At 43.4% G+C, this 20,338-nt stretch overlaps 1 protein-coding gene across 1 annotated transcript in view; it reads left to right on the top strand.

Moving 5' to 3' along the window:
* Nucleotides 1-5,110: 5,110 nt before the first annotated feature.
* Nucleotides 5,111-20,338, top strand: part of kcnc3a (potassium voltage-gated channel, Shaw-related subfamily, member 3a) — a 41,707-nt gene continuing 26,479 nt past the window's right edge. Inside the window, exon 1 of the mRNA XM_080300708.1 lies at nucleotides 5,111-5,829. Within this exon, the coding sequence (XP_080156834.1) occupies nucleotides 5,287-5,829 (543 nt within the window). The 5' untranslated portion in view covers nucleotides 5,111-5,286. The remainder of the gene's footprint in view (nucleotides 5,830-20,338) is intronic.

Below are 20,338 nucleotides of genomic sequence, written 5' to 3'. Positions count from 1 at the left end.
TGGAGTCTATTAGATAGATATGATACAAACCACTGCAGCGCAGTACCTGTAATACCTACAGCATGTTCTAATCGCTCTAATAGGATATTATGGTCGACAGTATCGAACGCTGCACTGAGGTCTAGCAGGACAAGCACAGAGATGAGTCCACTGTCAGAGGCCATAAGAAGATCATTTGTAACCTTCACTAAAGCTGTTTCTGTGCTGTGCTGAGCTCTGAAACCTGACTGAAACTCTTCAAATAAACCATTCCTCTGCAGATGATCTGTTAGCTGTTTGACAACTACTCTTTCAAGGATGTTTGATATAAAGGAAGGTTGGAGATTGGCCTATAATTAGCTAAGACTGCTGGGTCTAGAGATGCTTTTTGAGTAAAGGTTTAACTACAGCCAGCTTGAAGGCCTGTGGTACATAGCCGATCATTAGAGATAGGTTGATCATATTTAAGATCGAAGAATTAATTAATGGCAGGACTTCTTTGAGCAGTTTTGTAGGAATGGGGTCTAAAAGACACGTTGATGGTTTGGAGGAAGTAATTATTGAAGTTAACTCAGAAAGATCAATTGGAGAAAAAGAGTCTAACTTAACATCAATGGTACTAAGAGTAGCTGTAGATAATATTACATCTGTGGGATGATTATTGGTAATTTTTTCTCTAATGATAAAAATTTTATTTGTGAAGAAGTTCATGAAGTCATTACTAGTTAACGTTAAAGGGATGGTTGGCTCAACAGAGCTCTGACTGTTTGTCAGCCTGGCTACAGAGCTGAAGAGAAACCTGGGGTTGTTCTTATTTTCTTCAATCAGTGATGAATAGTAAGATGTTCTGGCTTTGCGGAGGGCTTTCTTATAAAGCAGCAAACTATTTCTCCAGGCTAAATGATGATCCTCTAGATTTGTGACACGCCATTTCCTCTCCAGATTACGAGTCATCTGCTTTAGGCTACGTGTTTGAGAATTATACCACGGAGTCAGGTACTTCTGATTAGAGACCTTAGTTTTCACAGGAGCTACAGTATCCAGAGTCGTACGTAGTGAGGAGGTGAAATTATTAACAAGATAATCGACCTCTGTTGGGGTAGCGTTCAGATAGCTGCTCTGCTCTGTGTTGGTACAGGGCATTGGAGATGATAACAGTGGGTGGATTATATTCTTAAACTTAGTTACAGCGCTTTCAGAAAGACATCTACTTTGATAAAGTCTACTCTTCACCGCTGTGTAATCAATTATTGTAAAAGTAAATGTTATCAGGAAATGATCAGACAGGAGACGTTAAATGTTCAGCTGCAGAATGCTTGCAGCATTTTTAGCATCTACATGAATGTTAAAATCACCCACAATAATTATTTAATCTGAGCTGAGCACTAAACCAGATAAAAAATCTAAGAAATTAGACAGAAACTCAGAGTAACGCCTACGTGAATGATAGAGAACTACAAATAAAACTGTTTTTTGGTTTTCCAGCTGGGGTGAACAAGGCTAAGAATCAGGCTTTCAAATGAATTAAAAGTCTGTCTGGATCTTTGGTTGATTAATAAGCTGGATCGGAAGATTGCTCCTTCACCCCCTCCTCAGCCTGTGCTTAGAGGATTCTGACAGTTAGTCTGACTCAGGGATGGTGAACGTTTAAAACGAACACAATCATCCTGCTGTACCCAGGTTTCTGTAAGGCAAAGGAAACCCATTTGTTTAGTTTGCACGACCAATCAAATATCAGTCCATGAACTAAAACCTTAACACATCCTGTGTAGAGGTGGTCAGATTGTGATAAGAGCTTGAACCTTAGGTCTGGTGTATTTGGGTGGTTTACTGTATTTCATATTTTGAGGGCATAGCTCTGTAGACGCGTGTGTTTCCATGACGTATTAGTGGAGAATGAAGCACAGTGCTGCAGACTGTTCTCAACAGGCCAACGCAGCACATTAGCTCTGCACTGAGGGAGAGAGGAGGGAGGGCCGACAGGCAGTGGAGATGATAAGGAAAGGTGGAGAGAGGAATGGAAAGAATACTCGGTGTGAGAGAAAGAGAGAGAGAGAAAATGGGAGAGCACTAATGATCTGATGGTCTGCAGTCTTTTCCCTCCACATTCTGTGGATCTCAGCAAATACTTGTTCTGCTTCTGGCCTGTCTCTCTCCCTCTCCCTCTCGTTGGTGGTGGGGGGACAGTCTTGGAGAGTAACAGCGATAGAGAGAGAGAGGGAAGTGGGCGTGAGGCAGCACCATGTCCCTCCTGCTCTTCCTAATTGAGCCAAGTGTTTTAGTAGATTAAAAAAGTGTGGATGAAGCTGAGACAGAGAAAGACGATGAGAGCATTATCACTTGCGACCTTAATAAAACTGCAACAAATAATTCAGAATTTTACATTGAACAGATTTAATGTTAATATGTTAGTTACAGCATCGCTAAAGCATTTAAAAACTATCGTGACCATAAAACTCCCTGGAACGTAAAAGCGCTAGAACGATCGTTCACAGAGTCTTCAGCAAACATACTCGGTGCCTCAAACGTCCACAGCATGGCCCCACCTATAGGACGCGATGTAACATCACACTGAGTTCTACAACCCAGTCAAAAACTATGGAATCACCACATTTGGAGAATGTTCATTCAACTTATTTATTTCGTATCAAACATTTTTGTAGCAACTATTTTTGTTTATTAATTGAACACGAAACATCCCTCAAAAATATTACTTTTATTAATTATACAGATTTTTTAGATCAAATAGAGGGAAACCAGTATGGAGTCACTCAATGCTGAGAAATAGTTATAGAATTACTGTAAAGATTTTCCAAATCTGCCATCAATATATTCAGACATGCACAGGCTTAGATTTTAAGAGGGACACACCCATCGCAGTATGTAGAAAACACCATTTCAGGGTCGCTGGAGCCTTTCCCAACAGGTCGCCAGTCTGTCACAGGGCTAACACATAGAGACAAACAACCATTCACACTCAGAATTACCCCTATGGGCAATTTAGAATGACCAGTTAACCTAATTCCACTAACTGCATTTCTGTGGACTGTGGGAGGAAGCCAGAGAACCGAGGAAACCCACGCAAACACGAGGAGAACATGCAAACTCCACACAGAAAGGACCCAGCTGGGTGGTGGAATAAAACTCTGGACCTGCTTGCTGTGAGGCAACAGTGCTAATCGCTGCACCACTGCCCGTGTAGAAAACGTGCATTTCTCAAAGCCAGACGACATGAAAAAAGGCCAAAATATATACTGAAATAAACAACTGTTGCCTTCCTTCAGAAATATTTAATTTTATTCCCAAAATGTGAATTATGACTTAACTGGATATGGTCAGTTACAAGCGTATCTGTAACCGGAAGGTCGCCGGTTCGATCCCTGGGCTCTCTGTCCTGGTCGTTGTGTCCTTGGGCAAGACACTTTACCTTACTTGCCTACTGGTGTTGGCCAGAGGGGCCGATGGCACGATATGGCAGCCTCGCTTCTGTCAGTCTGCCCCAGGGCAGCTGTGGCTACAACCGTAGCTGCTCCACCAGTGTGTGAATGTGAGAGTGAATGAATAGTGGCATTGTAAAGCGCTTTGGGTGCCTTGAAAAGCGCTATATAAATCCAATCCATTATTATTATTATTATAGATCAAGGGAACAAACGGATTTCTACTCAACCACACGTCTTTGACACCAGAATAGTCACCTCCTGCTGGCAGAAAGAACTCAGTGTTAGGGCACGTTAGCATTGGCTTTACTTTTCACAGTTGGAAGTTATGTCCATTGGAATGGTGAGCATGGTGGTGCAGTGGTTAGCACTGTTGCCTCACCCTGCTTGGGCCTTTCTGTGTGGCGCTTGCATGTTCTCTCCAGGTAATCCGGCTTCCTCCCACAGTCCAAAGACGTGCAGTGGGGTTAGGGCAACCAGCGATTCCAAATTGCCCATAGCTGTAAATGTGAGAGTGAATGATTGTCTGTGTGTAAGCTCTGTGATGGATTGGTGATCTACCCCAATACTGAAACCTGAAACGAGGAACAGAAGGCTCCGTTTTATATGCAGTCTATGGATATTCATGCATCACACCAAAGAAAGAAACTGCTAACATGTGAATATTCAGAATGTGCAAAGTTCTAAACATTACAAACCTTTGCTGAAACCCACGTGGGTGATTAAACTGACATGAACAAGTGACTGGTACAAATTTAATTAGGTTACTTCACAAACAAAGGAGACAAAAGCAGCCTGAATTCATATCATCTTGTTCCACTCTTCATGTGTGACTTGGCAGGGACAATACTGAATTAAATCCACTGAGAATAATTATTTCAAAGTGGGAAAGAATGGCATCGATCCTAACTGGGTTATATTCCAACACGTTTTCATTTACTGTACATGAATACATACTTTTACTGTAAATGGATGCATAGAAATGCAACAGAATTTCAGGTATGGAAGAGGCTGATGCTCAGATTTTCCTGGCTGAGAATTCCAAATAAGGAAAACCCCAAAACAAGAGGTTTTGTTAGTGGTCTCTGGTTTTTTTTTTTAATATATGGTTTGTGATCCGTCAGCCAGAGTGAGGTTTACCCCCTCCTCTCAAAGTCAGAACTGTAAATTAGAGAGAAAACAAGAGCCATGCAACAATAATTCAGTGCCACTAATGTTACTGAGTGCATTCTCCTGCAGCCAGTTTTAAGGATGTGGTAGAAAGTTGGACACCAGGAAAGCGAAACCTACTAAATAAATGAAATTCCTGAATAAGGTTTGTTTCAGCAGGCATAGAGATGCTAATGTCTAGATGCGCATCAGTATTTCAGCATTTCCAGAAGGAAAAAAAAGCAGCAAATGATCACGTGCATGCTCTCGCTCTCTACTGCTTAGTTCAACACATCTGATTTCTCTGCACAAGTACGGGCTGCAGAGACCCACGGGATGAGAATAAGAGCAAATGTATTCATGTTCAGGTATTCATGTGGAGGTCGCGAATTCAACATCGTCAAAGGATTTGAATCACACGAACTCAGTAAATCAATCGCGCGGGCAGGCAGTCAATCAGCGGGGAAACCTATTGATTCATAAAATCCGCATCCCACACATTCTCTCTTTCGTACATATACACGCGCCTGCAGATCCCCCCTCTCTCTCTTAGAGAGGCAGAGAGGCTGACTCCTCCTTCCTTTCCTTCTCTCACTTGTGTCTCCTTGTTGGCGGTACAGTATAACACAAGCATACAGATCGGGGACCGACGGTGGATGGGGAAAGGCAGTAGCCGCAGCAGCAGCAGTCGGACGTACCGACCGAAGGATGCTCCAGCACCATGACTTGCTCGGCGTCAGATAGCGAGAAGATCGTCATCAACTGCGGTGGAATTCGACACGAGACCTACCGGAGCACCCTAAAGACGTTGCCGGGGACGCGTTTGTCTTGGCTGACAGAGCCCGACGCCTACAGCAACTTCGACTACGATCCCAAGTCCGACGAGTTCTTCTTTGACCGCCACCCGGCCACCTTCGCCTTCATCCTCAACTACTACCGTACCGGCAAGCTCCACTGCCCCAACGATGTCTGCGGGCCGCTCTTCGAGGAAGAGCTTGCCTTCTGGGGCATCGATGAGACGGACGTGGAGGCGTGCTGCTGGATGAATTACCGACAGCACCGTGATGCAGAAGAAGCCCTGGACAGCTTTGAGACCCCCGAACCGGATCCACCCGAGGACGACCCTGCACTCACCGGCGGAGCGGATGGCGACCTGAAACGTCTGTGCATGCAGGAGGACGGCCGCAGGGCGACACGGTGGGAGGTGTGGCAGCCCTGGATGTGGGCACTGTTTGAGGATCCCTACTCCTCCAAATATGCCCGGGTGAGTGGCAAGTGTAACGTTCAATCTGTGTTCCCTTTTTTTTTATCGTGCGCGCTCTGCAACTCATGCGTTTGGCACTGTTTTGGCCACTGCGCATTGTTGCGCGTAAATGTTCTCCGGATACTGTTGGAGGATGAAAGGACGTTCAGTTCTCTGCGGGTTAAAAAAAAGCCACAGTGGTGTACGTTTGATCTTTCTCATGAATCATTTTGCAGGAGGATTGTGGCTCCTGCTGATGGCATTTTTTTCAGTGCGCATCAGCCCATCCATCTCACAAATGTTTCACAAGTGTGCATCCATCCTGAATGTCTATCGTACACCAGACATGTTTTTTCCATATCTATTTCTTGTCAATCCATACTTTGTGAAAATTATTCAACAGTCTAGAGGTCACCTCTATGAGTAAAGTGATCAAAATGTAATAAAGGAACGTCAGCTGTGCATCCTCACACTTCATCCTAGAGGTTTGTCTCAGTACATGTGTACATGTAGTTTACATAGACTTTAGTTAGGTACTGCTCTTGCTCCAATGTTGTTCACAACTGCTTTTTCTGTTTCTAAATGTTGTTGCCTCCCAGGAACTCACTTCAAAATGATTCAACTGTTCTGTCCTGACTATAATGAGTCAGAAGATCAGCTTTGTAGCTTATTTATACTATATAACACCAATGACCTACAACAGTAATCTCAGCATGCTGTGTATATGTAGGAGTTTTATCACAATCAGAAGTCAAAGGCCCTAGAAAATAGGAAAGTATGCCCTTACAATCAAGCAAGAACCGAGCTGTCTTTTAATAGAAAGATAAATATCAGAATGCAAAAATAGAATAGAATAGAATAGAATAGAATAGAATAGAATAGAATAGAATAGCCCTTTTTGGTCATTGTACATGTACAACAAAACCAGCGGTGCCAGAATAAAATGTACACAGCAGACAGCAGGAATAAATAACAAACATGAGAAGTATTTACAATGAAGAGGGACATACACAGAAAGACGAGAAAGGCACACATTTAGAACAACATAGCTGTAAAGTGCTTGAAGAAGTCCGGAGAAAGGACTTGGTCTAAATAGAGTCCATGTGTGAGTAGCCTGAGTGATGAAGGTTTCTGAGACCATGGCTCAGGTGAGGTGGGTGGGCAGGGGTGGGCTGTGGGGGGATAGTGCTTGTTAACAGTCTGAATGGTCCAGGGGAAGAGGCTGTTAGTGAGCTTGGTGGTGTGGGACCCGATTGGCCTGAGCTGCTGACCTGCTGGTCAAACAGGTGGTAGGGGGAGTGCAATGGGTCACCTGGGATGGCCCTGGGCCCTGAAGCAGCAGGATGTGGCGATGGCCTCGGGGGGTGGCAGAGGACAGCCAATGAGTCTTTTTGGGCAGTTCCTGTTCCAAGTTGCGGCTGGGAGTAAGTGGAAGGAGAAGAGAGGAAAGAGGAGCGCAAAGAGACCACTAACAACAAATGGCCTTCTAACCTGAACTTGCAGCTGGTGTTTGTGTGGACACAGAGTCCACGGGGCTCCACGAGAGAACAGGAGCTCACCTTCATTTTCAGTTTTCACTATTCTTGAATTAAATTCCATCTAAACTGCCTCCTGTTGAATCTGGTGCAGTTCTTAGATCCAGTGATTGAAAAAAGTGATTTGTTTGACAGTACAGCATCACAACATCATGGTGACAAGAACTGGCTTTGATATGTAACGAGCTTCTTGGTTGCATGAGAATATTTTGTGGAAGGTGAGACTATGTTAAACCTTTTCGCTGGCACCAAAGCAGTTTGAAGATGTTTATGTGCAGCTGGTCTGCAGTCTGCTTTTCAACACAGAGGAGAAACTGTACTAGCTCAGGACTAGATTAGGTCACATGCTAATTGGAAGGTTAAGCGTGTGATCCCTGGCTGCTCCAGTCGGCATGCCAAAGTATTCTTGGGCAAGATACTGAAGCCCAGTCTGCTCTGTGGTGTATTTATCAGAGGCAGAAAGCACTTACATGTAGACAGTGTTTGGGTAAATGATGCGTTTTGTACAGAGTGGTGACTAGAAGGATGCTGAATAAGAACCAGGCTATTTACCATAAAGTGGGCTTTACTATCTAGAGTATGGTATTTTAAATATGCTGCTTTTTTACCCACTTTAAGTTTACTGAAAGTTCTGCTGATTAGAGAAAACTATAAGATGTCAGCAAAGCTATCTGATGGAATTCTCTTGGTTTTTATAGTGTCAATGCAACAACAGTCATTTCGAGGAGAGCTGCGTTGTGATGATTGATACTCTGAACTTTTAGTAGAATTAAGGCAAATCAGCTTCTGACAAATGCTGCAATGCACCAGTGCACAAACCAAAGTGGGTGAGATTTAATTTGTAAAAACCACAGGTGTTGTTTTTGTGAAAAACTCAAGTAAACTTGTTAGATTACTACAGTAAATAAATAATTTTCAGACGTTATTTTCTCAAGCTGAAGACAAGGCTGCTGGATTAATTTAATCAAACTGTAACCAAGCTGTGGCCCAGCACTTCATCCACATGTGAAACAGCAATCAGACGTCAACAGTGATATAGGTGAACATTTCTATCAGCATGTCTGCTGTATCGGTCAAAGAGGATCTCACTCAGTTTATGCAAGTGTTGCAGTTCAGAGAGGCTTGTTCCAACCCAGTGTCCTCACAAAATACAGTCAAATAGAATGATGCTGCAACTTTCAGTGTAAGTGCAGGACACAGAATGCCCTTTATGCAGAAAAGCAGGCAGTCTGGCTGTAGATGGTCCTCGTGTCTATACAGGGGACCCCAGTTTGTGCAGACAAAAACCTCATACGAACCAAGATCTTTTCTTAACTATAGTGTTGCGTCCATATGTAGATATCACAGGAATGAGGACCTGTGGAAGCATGAAGTACCATAAAAATGGACAGGTCTGCAATGTAAATGGCAGCAAACGAGTGACTGAATAATGAGGGGTGATAGTACAAAAAAAGACAAGCTGATGTCATGGTTGAGGGGGTTAGGACAGCATCAGTGTGACAGTGGAAGTGACTTTGAAAGTGTTGCAGTCAATAGTTTTGGTGCCAGCACTGGGACAAAAAGGTTGGGTTGAAAGGTAGATGGTCAGCGCAGCAGCAACACTCAGGTAAGCTAAAGTCCAGCTTCTGTTAGCCGATTAGCTTGTTTCAGGATGAAGGTTTAAATGTTTTTTCACAAAGATATTTGACAAAGAAAAGCAGGACGGCATGAGTTGTTGTCCTGTGGCGTCTGTCCTTAAGTATGTGTATTATATTTGCAAAGGTGCCAGGTTTGCCCATTTCTGTCTGTCTTCTGCTTCACAATCTACATGGTCCATCTCCGATCTCGTTCTCTCGTGTCATCGCACCGACAGCTCACTGTGGTTTATTACTGTGCTACATAATCAGAGATGAGTGCTATATTGCTTATTATTGCTATTCAGTCCCTTCTCACCAACCCTCCACCCAATATGCTCTCACTCCCCCACCTCGTTCAACCCCCCACCCCCAGCTCTCTGCTTGTGCTATAGCGTAAGACTGCAGTCCCCATAGTAGCTGACTGTGCTGTAGTCTGCTGCAGAGTAGGAGAGAGAGAGAGAGGCACAAACAGGGGGAGGGAATTACAGAATGTGAGGTGTTTTTGGTTGAGGGTGAATTCAGCAGCAGAATAAAAAGAAGCAAAAGAGAATGGAGCCACTGCAATCCCCCCCCCCCCCCCCCCTATTTCTTTCATTCTTTACTTTTTTCTTCCCCCAATCTCTCAACAAGACAAGCAAATGCACACACGAGCTTCACTTTCACACACTTGCTAGGCTGCTACACACAGAGTTCATTGTAGCAGTGTGTCATTTTGGTCCTAGTACTTATAGCTCTTTCCTACTGTATTTAAGCCCCAAAGCACTTTCTATTATGAGGCTCATTCAGCTTATTCACACACATCACACAAGCACTTTTTTCTGTCCCTAAGTGCTTTTGTCTAACATTCACACTCGGATAAATGCTTCAGTGGTTCAGTATTCTGCTTCATGGATAGATCCAGACCGCAGGAGCCGGGGATCAAACCACCAACCTTCCGACAATCTCCTGAGCCACAGCTGCTCGTTTTGTTCTTCCATGTTATTGTTATGTCAGCGGAAAGGAAAAAATAGCCTCTTTATGATGTCGTTCCATTTACAGTTAACACTGAAGATCTTCAATAAAAAGTAATTAGTAATAGATTTTATTAACCTCCTATTTAAAAGTGAACAAACTTGACACTCTGATGTGTCCCTCCATACTCTGCCACCCACTGGTCATTTAATGTTACTACAGATGTATGACGTGTCATTTAACCCTGTCATGCATGAATTCTGATGACCTCAATCAGTATTTTTTTTTTCATCTTTTCATGACTGAAGATGAATAAAAATTCTTTAGAAAAAAAGCTGAATGTTTTTGGAAGTAGTTTTTAGTTTGTTTTTAGTTTTAGCTATTTTAGGGGGATATCTGTGTGTGCAGGTGACTATTACTGTGCAGAATTATTAGGCAACTTAACAAAAAACAAATATATACCCATTTCAATTATTTATTTTCACCAGTGAAACCAATATAACATCTCCACATCCACAAATATACATTTCTGACATTCAAAAACAAAACAAAAACAAATCAGCGACCAATATAGCCACCTTTCTTTGCAAGGACACTCAAAAGCCTGCCATCCATGGATTCTGTCAGTGTTTTGATCTGTTCACCATCAACATTGCGTGCAGCAGCAACCACAGCCTCCCAGACACTGTTCAGAGAGGTGTACTGTTTTCCCTCCTTGTAAATCTCACATTTGATGATGGACCACAGGTTCTCAATGGGGTTCAGATCAGGTGAACAAGGAGGCCATGTCATTAGTTTTTCTTCTTTTATACCCTTTCTTGCAGCCACGCTGTGGAGTACTTGGACGCGTGTGATGGAGCATTGTCCTGCATGAAAATCATGTTTTTCTTGAAGGATGCAGACTTCTTCCTGTACCACTGCTTGAAGAAGGTGTCTTCCAGAAACTGGCAGTAGGACTGGGAGTTGAGCTTGACTCCATCCTCAACCCGAAAAGGCCCCACAAGCTCATCTTTGATGATACCAGCCCAAACCAGTACTCCACCTCCACCTTGCTGGCGTCTGAGTGGGACTGGAGCTCTCTGCCCTTTACCAATCCAGCCACGGGCCCATCCATCTGGCCCATCAAGACTCACTCTCATTTCATCAGTCCATAAAACCTTAGAAAAACCAGTCTTGAGATATTTCTTGGCCCAGTCTTGACGTTTCAGCTTGTGTGTCTTGTTCAGTGGTGGTCGTCTTTCAGCCTTTCTTACCTTGGCCATGTCTCTGAGTATTGCACACCTTGTGCTTTTGGGCACTCCAGTGATGTTGCAGCTCTGAAATATGGCCAAACTGGTGGCAAGTGGCATCTTGGCAGCTGCACGCTTGACTTTTCTCAGTTCATGGGCAGTTATTTTGCGCCTTGGTTTTTCCACACGCTTCTTGCGACCCTGTTGACTATTTTGAATGAAACGCTTGATTGTTCGATGATCACGCTTCAGAAGCTTTGCAATTTTGAGACTGCTGCATCCCTCTGCAAGATATCTCACTATTTTTGACTTTTCTGAACCTGTCAAGTCCTTCTTTTGACCCATTTTGCCAAAGGAAAGGACGTTGCCTAATAATTATGCACACCTGATATAGGGTGTTGATGTCATTAGACCACACCCCTTCTCATTACAGAGATGCACATCACCTAATATGCTTAATTGGTAGTAGGCTTTCGAGCCTATACAGCTTGGAGTAAGACAACATGCATGAAGAGGATGATGTGGACAAAATACTCATTTGCCTAATAATTCTACACTCCCTGTACATTTTGGTGTATTTCAGGGGACCTTGTTTGATAGTATTCATTTTCTAATTCCTTTATTTTTGTCTCTAACTCTTTTGCCTTTTGGAAAGTCAATCTTGCTTTAGAGCTAGTGATGCTAATTATTTGGCCCTCAATAAAAGCCTTAAAACCTTCCATCTTATGGTTGCAGAAGTTTCTGTTTTATTCATTTCAAAATAGAGGCTAATTTGTTCATCCAGAAGCGAGACCAAACCAGGGTCCGCCGACCATTTTTGTTTGCAACGCCTAATTCTAGCATCTTTCACAAGCTTTGCGTCCTGATATACCAATGAGTTGGGAGCATGATCTGAGATTAGGATCGCCTCAAAGGAGCATTCCTTGATTTTATGTCTCAACTCTGCAGATATCAAAAAGAAGTCAATTCTTGAATTCTTTTCTTCCCTCCAGATATCTATTAAGTTTAATTTCTTCATAAAGTGCCGTATAGTTACTCTACTACGGGTGTGAGACTCTTCGGTTCCCGAGCTCCTATCTTTCACCGGATCTAGTACACAGTTAAAATCACCTGCCACCACACATTTACCAGGAAAAGAGGACAACATGAGGAATAAGTTTTGAAAAAAGATAGGGTCGTCTGTATTAGGTGCATAGATGTTCGCCAAGATAATTTATTCATTTAGTAAGTTCCCTTGAATGACAAGGTAACGTCCAAATTTGTCTTTGGTGACTTTACCTGGAGTGGTATGGATTCGTGCACCAAAATGGTGACCCCTCTCGCTTGAGAGTTAAACGATGCAGACAAGACCTTGCCTCTCCACCTCCTCTTAATTTTCAAGTCCTCGTTATGCATCAGATGTGTTTCCTGAAGAAACACAATGTTAGACTGCAAAAATTTTATTTTGTTCATGACTTGTTTAACTTTCTTCAGATTTCGTAACCCTCTGCAGTTCCATGATGTGATTTAGATTTTTATCTCACTAGACATTTCTTGTAGATTGTGCAGTTATATTCCCCAAACAAGTGAAAATATATGTCAAAAAAATAACAAAAAGAAAAAGACGGAAAGCTAACATAAATACTATTAGTAACATCAGAAACTGCCCGAATACCCTCACCGTCACTCATATCCAGGCCTTCCCCAGATGTTTAAAGCTTTCAGGTAGCAATTAACAGTCCCACCCAAGGATGACACCGTATAGCTGAACTAGTAGAACCGAACTATCCAACTGTTAACTATAACATTAACCATACCCTCCTGTGCCACCAAGGTTAGATATTACATTCTTATCTATTCATAAACACCCCTCTTTGCCATAAGTGAAATCCAATTTCACATTTCAAATCAGATTTCTAAGCAAAACTAATCAGAAGTGGTCTGCTGGTTTGATTGAGCCCCACTTACTTGAAGTTGACCAATTTACATTTGTTGCAGAAATACGTTCGGCCTATTAATCTTTTTTTATTTGATTTATTTATTTATTTTAAATTAGAAGACAGATATGGGTATCTTAAGAGCGTTAATCCTGCACTGAGCCCCTGATAGAAAATGCATTGTAATATGCGCTATTAGACACAAGCATACATTTAACGTTATAGTTTGATCTGCCCGAGCCGGCTCGATCCTGCTCCTCTTCTTCTCAGGTCAGATGTTACCTTCTGCTTTGTAAACTTAGACCGTATCCTAACCATCAGTCCGATCCCTCTTTTGACTTGATCCGTTTGATGAAGCCCTCCGCCTCAACATGGTTGTTAAAGATGAGGGACCGTTCCTTATATGTCACTATCAGCCGGGCCGGGGGAATGATGCCATAGCGGAGCCCCATTGTGCGGAGTTGGCGCCTCGCCTCGTCGAACTCCTTCTGTTTCTTGTGGACACCTGCCGCCACGTCCTGGTAAAACCTCACCGTCTTGTTCTTGTATCGTACTTCTGTTTTAGTCTTAGCTGCTCTCATCAACAATTCTTTATCTTTGAAGCTGAGAAATTTCATTATCAGCGTACGGGGTGCAGGATTGTTGTGGGTTCTCGGCCCAGCTCCAGCGTTAGTTATGTACGCCCCAGCATCAACTCCAGTGCATCCGGCAGCCAACTCTCCAGAAAGGCACAGGCGTCCTCGCCCTCTGCTCCCTCCGGTAGGTTGACCATCCTCAAATTGGAGCGCCTTGATCTTGTCTCCAGGTCCAGCAGTTTGTCCTCCAAATCTTTATTTTTATTTTCTAGGACTAGTACTTTTGTCTGGAGGGAGGCGACGTTATCCTCAATTGTCAAAATCCTAGTTTCTGCTTCTGTGACGCGCTCTACACAGTCAGTAATGTCTTTCCTCGCACTCTCAATAGCGGACCTATGCCGTCAAACCTGGAGGAAAACTCTGTTTTCATGTTGTTGATAGCGGTCAGGATGATGGCCAATGTGGGGCAGGACTCTCCTGCCGCCATATCCTTGCTTCTGTCCGGCGCATTAACCTTTGGAGTCCCGCTAGCGTTAGCCTCGCCGGAGTCCATGGCCTCACTGCTAGCTGATGAATCCTTGCTAGGCCTCGACTTCGTAAAGTCTGACAATTAAGCTTGGAGAGTTTTGTTCCGCCCTTGACTGACTTTCTTCTGTGACACCGGCATAACCCTAAGTTTATTTGTTGAAATAGCGGTGATTCACCTACTCAAGTACAATATATTAGCAAGATTTTGCCAACAGGGTAGCAGAGCAGGTTAACGCATGTCTGCTCAGCTCGCCGCCATACTGGAAGTCCCATTTGAAATCATTTGGTAAAAAAAGTATGGTAGCCAAAATACTTTCATGAATGTTTGACATATGACATGACACTTTTCTAAGTTAGTTTATAAATAAGCATAAATAAACAGAAAAGTTTACTAAAACCAAATACTTGAAATGCCAACGTAGAACAGTAAAAATATCACCTGAAGTGAAAAAGTACTGAAAAGGTGTAATGCTTTGATGAACGAAGAAGGATAAAGTAGAAGTTCTACCATTTAAATTGGCTTACATATAAGAAGAAAAAAAGAATACTGATCATCATTAGTTTACATCATTCTCAGTGTTAAAAATGTTGACTTCTTCAAATGAACATGATCTGTGAGATGGGTGGTCAGTGGATGGAAACTGGCCCAGTCGATTCTCCTAGTAACAATAACTGAGCCAGTTTTATTCACAGGTGAGCTCCATGTGGAGTACAACAGTTAATGCCTACAGGGTCTCAGTACATCTGCAGAAAAACAGTGACAACCAGGTGATGATATTTAATCACAAGCACATGCTTCAGCATTTTTCCAGTTCTCATTTTTCCCTTTTCTGTCATTGCAGTGTCTTTCATCTTTTTATAAACCACCCATGTCTCTCTTTCTACATGTCTCCCTGGAGGTTTGCTGTGGTAAAGGCAATATATCCTGCAGGGTCCCTCTCCCCCCTCGGTGCTTTTCAGGATAATGCTGTGAAAGAGACTTTTTTTTTGTCTGTGCCACCTATCTGTGAGGGAGAGAGAGAGAGAGAGGGAGGGGGACCAAACTATATTTCATGTCACGTCAAGAAACAAAACATTTAACCACAGAGGGATCTCCGCTGTGATCTTGCCTCGTAGGGAGTTAATAAAACAGCCAACGAACAAACACACAGACACACACATGCAAAAATAGCTAACTGAGCATGGGAACGGTGAGCCCATAGGCTCATTTAATACAGTACATCCATACATGCAGCAGATTCCTGCAGAATGATCTGTTGTGATGTGTTGTGCATGGTGTGTGTGTGTGTGTGTGTGAACTGCAGTATCTAACATCTACTGTGGATGAGTTCCTTTCACCTTCAGTCCGAGACAGACAAACTAACACACACAAATCTACCTGTATACACACACAGCCTCACACATGCACACAGAACACAGCACACACACGAGACAAGCACAACTGCCAGCTTTGAGGTACACTTGTAAGCTTAACATATGGTTGTGATTTTCAGTAATGATATAGAATTCCTAAGGTACGCTCGTCACTGTGACACGTGAGCATACGTGACATACGAGTACTCTGTGACTTGAATGTTTAAATGTACATGGGAGAGATAAATATCTTAAACCATATCTTCTTCATTGTGTCTTTCCTCAACTCAACCATCACCATGACAGTCATCCTTTCCTCACTGTTTAAATGGTTGTGTTTACATTCTTGAGAGAAGATGGAACTTCAGAAAAACCCAAAGGTTCTCAGACTGTATTCTCCATCTCTGTCTGAAGACAACAAAAAAGGCTTTTTGTGCAAACTGTGTGAGTAAGTATATGCAAACACATAGTGGGGAATACAGTTTTCCGGCAGGGCTTTATATTGCTGAAGCATTATCAAACCATCAATATAATTTTTCTGTTGGAGGACAAAGACATGTATGATTATATTTCTGTAGTTTTTGAACATCTAATTCTGTCTTGTTTACTGTTTGCTGCTTTATATGTAATTCAAAACAAATGTTGCTCTTGTGTGTACACAAGCTATGTTCTTACAGTCCTATTACCAATAACAGCACCCTATAATCTGCATACATGTACATAGTAAGGTACAGACACAGCTCATAGACACTTATATTTGTCATGTGTTCAATGCTCTGTAGAATAATGGACTTGCCAACATCAGCACCATTAGCTTGACCTCTTCCCAGCTTGACGCTGTCACCTGCTACTGCCCCTTTCTGTGATACTGTACACTGTCACCCATCTCTTCAGAGGAGCCAGTGGTCAGCTGACTCAATCCGACAATCAGCCACCCAGCAGTAGATGAGCTAGTGAACAGCTGCTCAATCAGTGACTGGACCAGTCTTGGGTTGTTAGCTTTTGTGGTGTATTCTGCTCGTGTTAACTAAGCTTGGTGTTTTCTTTGAGGAACTAGTGAATGTTACTCCCCTCAACCCCTTGCCCTTATTCTTGGGGACGTAACAAAATTATTGCAAATTTATTAAAACTAGAAAAATAAAAAATATAGCATTTACAAATGTATTCACAGCCTTTGCCATAACACTCAAAAGGTTTCCACTGATCTGTTCGATGTTTCTATATCATGTTTTGAGTTTACCTGTGATAAATGCAGTTGATTGGACATACCTGTCCAATATATAAGGTTCTATAGCTTACTCTCTATGTCAGAGCACAAACCAAGACATAAAGTTCAAGGAATTGTCTGTAGACCTCCAAGACAGGATTGTATCAAAGCACAGCTCTGAGGAAGGGTACAGAATAATTTCTACAGTTTTGAAAGTCCCAATGAGCACAATGTCCTCCATCATCTGTAAGTGGAAGAAGTTTGAAACCACCAGGACTTAAAGCTGGCTGCCAGGCCAATATGAGCAACCGCTTGTGACCAAGAACCTGACAGTCACTCTGACAGAGCTCCAGTGTTGTTCTATAATAATGATGGATTGGATTTATATAGCGCTTTTCAAGGCACCCAAAGCGCTTTACAATGCCACTATTCATTCACTCTCACATTCACACACTGGTGGAGGCAGCTACAGTTGTAGCCACAGCTGCCCTGGGGCAGACTGACAGAAGCGAGGCTGCCATATCGCGCCATCGGCCCCTCTGGCCAACACCAGTAGGCGGTAGGGTAAAGTGTCTTGCCCAAGGACACAACGACCAGGACAGAGAGACCGGGGATCGAACCGGCGACCTTCCGGTTACAGATGCGCTTCTCAACCCCATGACTCACGGTCGCCTATGAAGGCAGGAGAACCTTTTCTGCAGCACTCCACCAGCCAGGCCTGCATGGTAAAGTAGCAAGATGGACACCACTCCTCAATAAGCTGATGTTTGCAAAAGATGCCTGAAGAACTCTCAGATTAGGGACAAAATTCTCTGGTCACCAAATGAACTCAAAGATTGAACTCTTTGGCCTGAATCCCAAGCATCATGGCTGGTGGAAACAGGCACTCCCCATCACCCGGCCAATACCATAACTTAAGTGAAGCATGGTGGTAGCAGAATAATGATGTGGTGATGTGTTTAAGCAGTAGGAACTAGGAGACTAGTCAGATGAATGCAGCAATGTACAGAGTATCCTGGATATCTCTGTACATTGCTGGAGCACTCTGTCCAGAGGACTCTGGATCTGGCAATAACCATCTCCGGAGTGATCTGGACTTCAGACTGGGGGTAAAGTTTGTCTTCCAACTAGACAACAATCCTAAGCACACAGCCAAAAATAAGAAAGAAATTTATTTGAAACCACTTTGTGAATGTTCTTCAGTAGAGCCCAGACTTGAACCATATTGAACATCTCTGGAGAGATCTGAAAATGGCTTTCCACCATAGCTCCTCATTCAACCTTGAGCTTGAGAGGTTCTGCAAAGAAGAATGTGCAAAAAGTTGTAATTGCTGTCAAAGGTGCTTCAACATTCGCCCTGAGTTCCTGAAGGCTCTTGATGTTGTAGGGCTGTCTTGGTTGACACGCCTCTACAATGTTGCGTGGAGATCCGGGGAGGTACTGGATTAGCAGACCGGAGTGGTGGTTCCCATCTTTAACAAGGGGGAACGAGAGGGTGTGTTTCACTCTTCAGTCTCCCTGTGAAAGTCTCTGCCAGGGTGCTGAAAAGGACAGCCCATCTGTTAGTTGAACCTCGGAGGACCAATGTGTTTTTTGTCCTGGTCGTGGAACACTGGACCAGCTCTTTATCCTCTCCAGGATACTTGAGGATGCATGGGAGTTTGCCCAACCAGTCTAGATGTGCTTTGTGGACTTTGAGAAGGTATCTGACCATGTCCCTTGGAGTGTCCTTTGGGAGGTGTTTTGGGAGTATGGGGTGTCTGGCCAATTGCTACAGGCTATTCGATCCCTAAACAAGCATTGCAAGAGCTTGGTCCACATAGCCAGCAGCATGTCGGACTCATTTCCAGTGGGTTATGGACACTGCCAAGGCTGCCCTTTGTCAACGATTCTGTTCGTAATTTTTATGGACATAATTTCTAGGTGTAGACAAGTGGCAAAAATCTTTCACTTCGGTGGCCTCAGAATCTCATCTCTGCTTTTTGCATATGATGTGGTTCCATTGGCTTCATTCTGTGATGGCCTCCAGCCCACACTAGAACACTTCACAGCCGAGTGTGAAGCGGTGGGAATGAGAATCAGCACCTGCAAATCTGAGGCCATGGTTCTCAGTCGGAAAAGGATGGAGTGCCCACCCTGGGTCAGGGACAAGTTCCTGCCCCAAGTGGAAGAGTTTATCTTATCTTGAGTGATAGGAGAAGGGAGATCGACAGACAGATTGGTACATTGATGCGGATAATGTACCGGTTCGTCTTTGTGAAGAGAGAGCTGAGTGTAAAAGCAAAGCTCTCAATTTACCGGTCGATCTACATCCCTACCCCAACCTAAGATCACGAGGTGTGAGTAGTGAGCAAAAGAATGACATCGCGGATACAAGTGGCAGAAATGAGCTTCCTCTGAAGGGTGGGTGGCTTCTCCCTTAGAGATTAGGTGAGGAGTTCGGCCATCCGGGAGGGGCTCAGAATAAAGCCTTTGCTTCTCCACATCAAAAGAAGCCAGTTGAGGAGGTTCTGGCATCTGACAAGGATCCCTCCTGGGCGTCTCCTGGGTGAGGTTGTCTGGGCATGTACTTAATGGGAGGAGGCCCCAGGGCAGACCATGGACATGTTGGAGGGATTATATCTCCCAGGTGGCCTGGGAACGCCTTGGTGTTCCCAGGTATAACAAAGTTTTTATCTGACGTAAAATGTATAGAAATTATACATATACCAACAAGACAGTGTACATATGGAAAAGATATATATAAACCTTATAAAGTTTGTATCTGTCTTGTGTGAAACTTGTATGAAAAGCATACAAGAGTAAAAACAGATATAAGATCCCTTGAAAGATTATATAATGAATCTTGTATGTTTTGGATACTTACTAAAACAATATATGAAAGTAATGAGAAAGTGGCCACTTTCATGAGTTAAGTCATATAAGTTTTTACTATTTCTTTTCCATATGGGCCCTGTCACAACAGCATTTGTTTTCATTCAAAGTCTTTATGGCTTTAATACCTGGGGGGCCGGTCTGTAGTCAAAATGCCCAATTTTCTGTCCCAGTCCAGCCCTGCAGGTTAATACTGGCAGTGTCACCATGCCAGCTGACTGGATTTCATCATCAGCCAGTGTTGCTCTCTGGCAGCCCGTGGGGATGAGGGAAAGGAGGACCCAAATGCAGGACTCTGGTAATGATGACAGTGCGTTTTATTTACAGTGCAGAAAATATAGACAACCAATAAATCCCTGTGTGTTCCTGACTCCTGTTCCGTGTGCTCCCTGCGTACCATCCACCCGCTGCTTCCTCGTTCCTCCTTGGAAACACATACAAAAGCAGCCTTCAGAAAACTCCACAATCGCGGCAGACTAACACTTACTGGCTTGCTGAAAAACTAACAGGTAGTCACGCATAACGATCCCTTGTTGTGGAGCTCTCAGCCACACTGCTGTGTAGCTCCCCGACGATGTTAGATCAGCTCCAGGTGTGTGTGATGATCCAGATGGCAGGGCCACACCCCCACACATGCACACACACACACGCCTATATATAGAAACAAATGACAGCAGCACAATACAAGGACACGGTAACTATGGCGTTATTTTTGTGCCACTATTCTGAGTGCACATAAAAAAAAA

Source organism: Astatotilapia calliptera, chromosome 4 (genome assembly GCF_964374335.1).
Source record: "Astatotilapia calliptera chromosome 4, fAstCal68.1, whole genome shotgun sequence".
NCBI lineage: Eukaryota > Metazoa > Chordata > Actinopteri > Cichliformes > Cichlidae > Astatotilapia > Astatotilapia calliptera.
The sequence above is the reverse complement of the archived record's forward strand: the minus strand, read 5'-3'. Positions and strand labels throughout refer to the sequence as shown.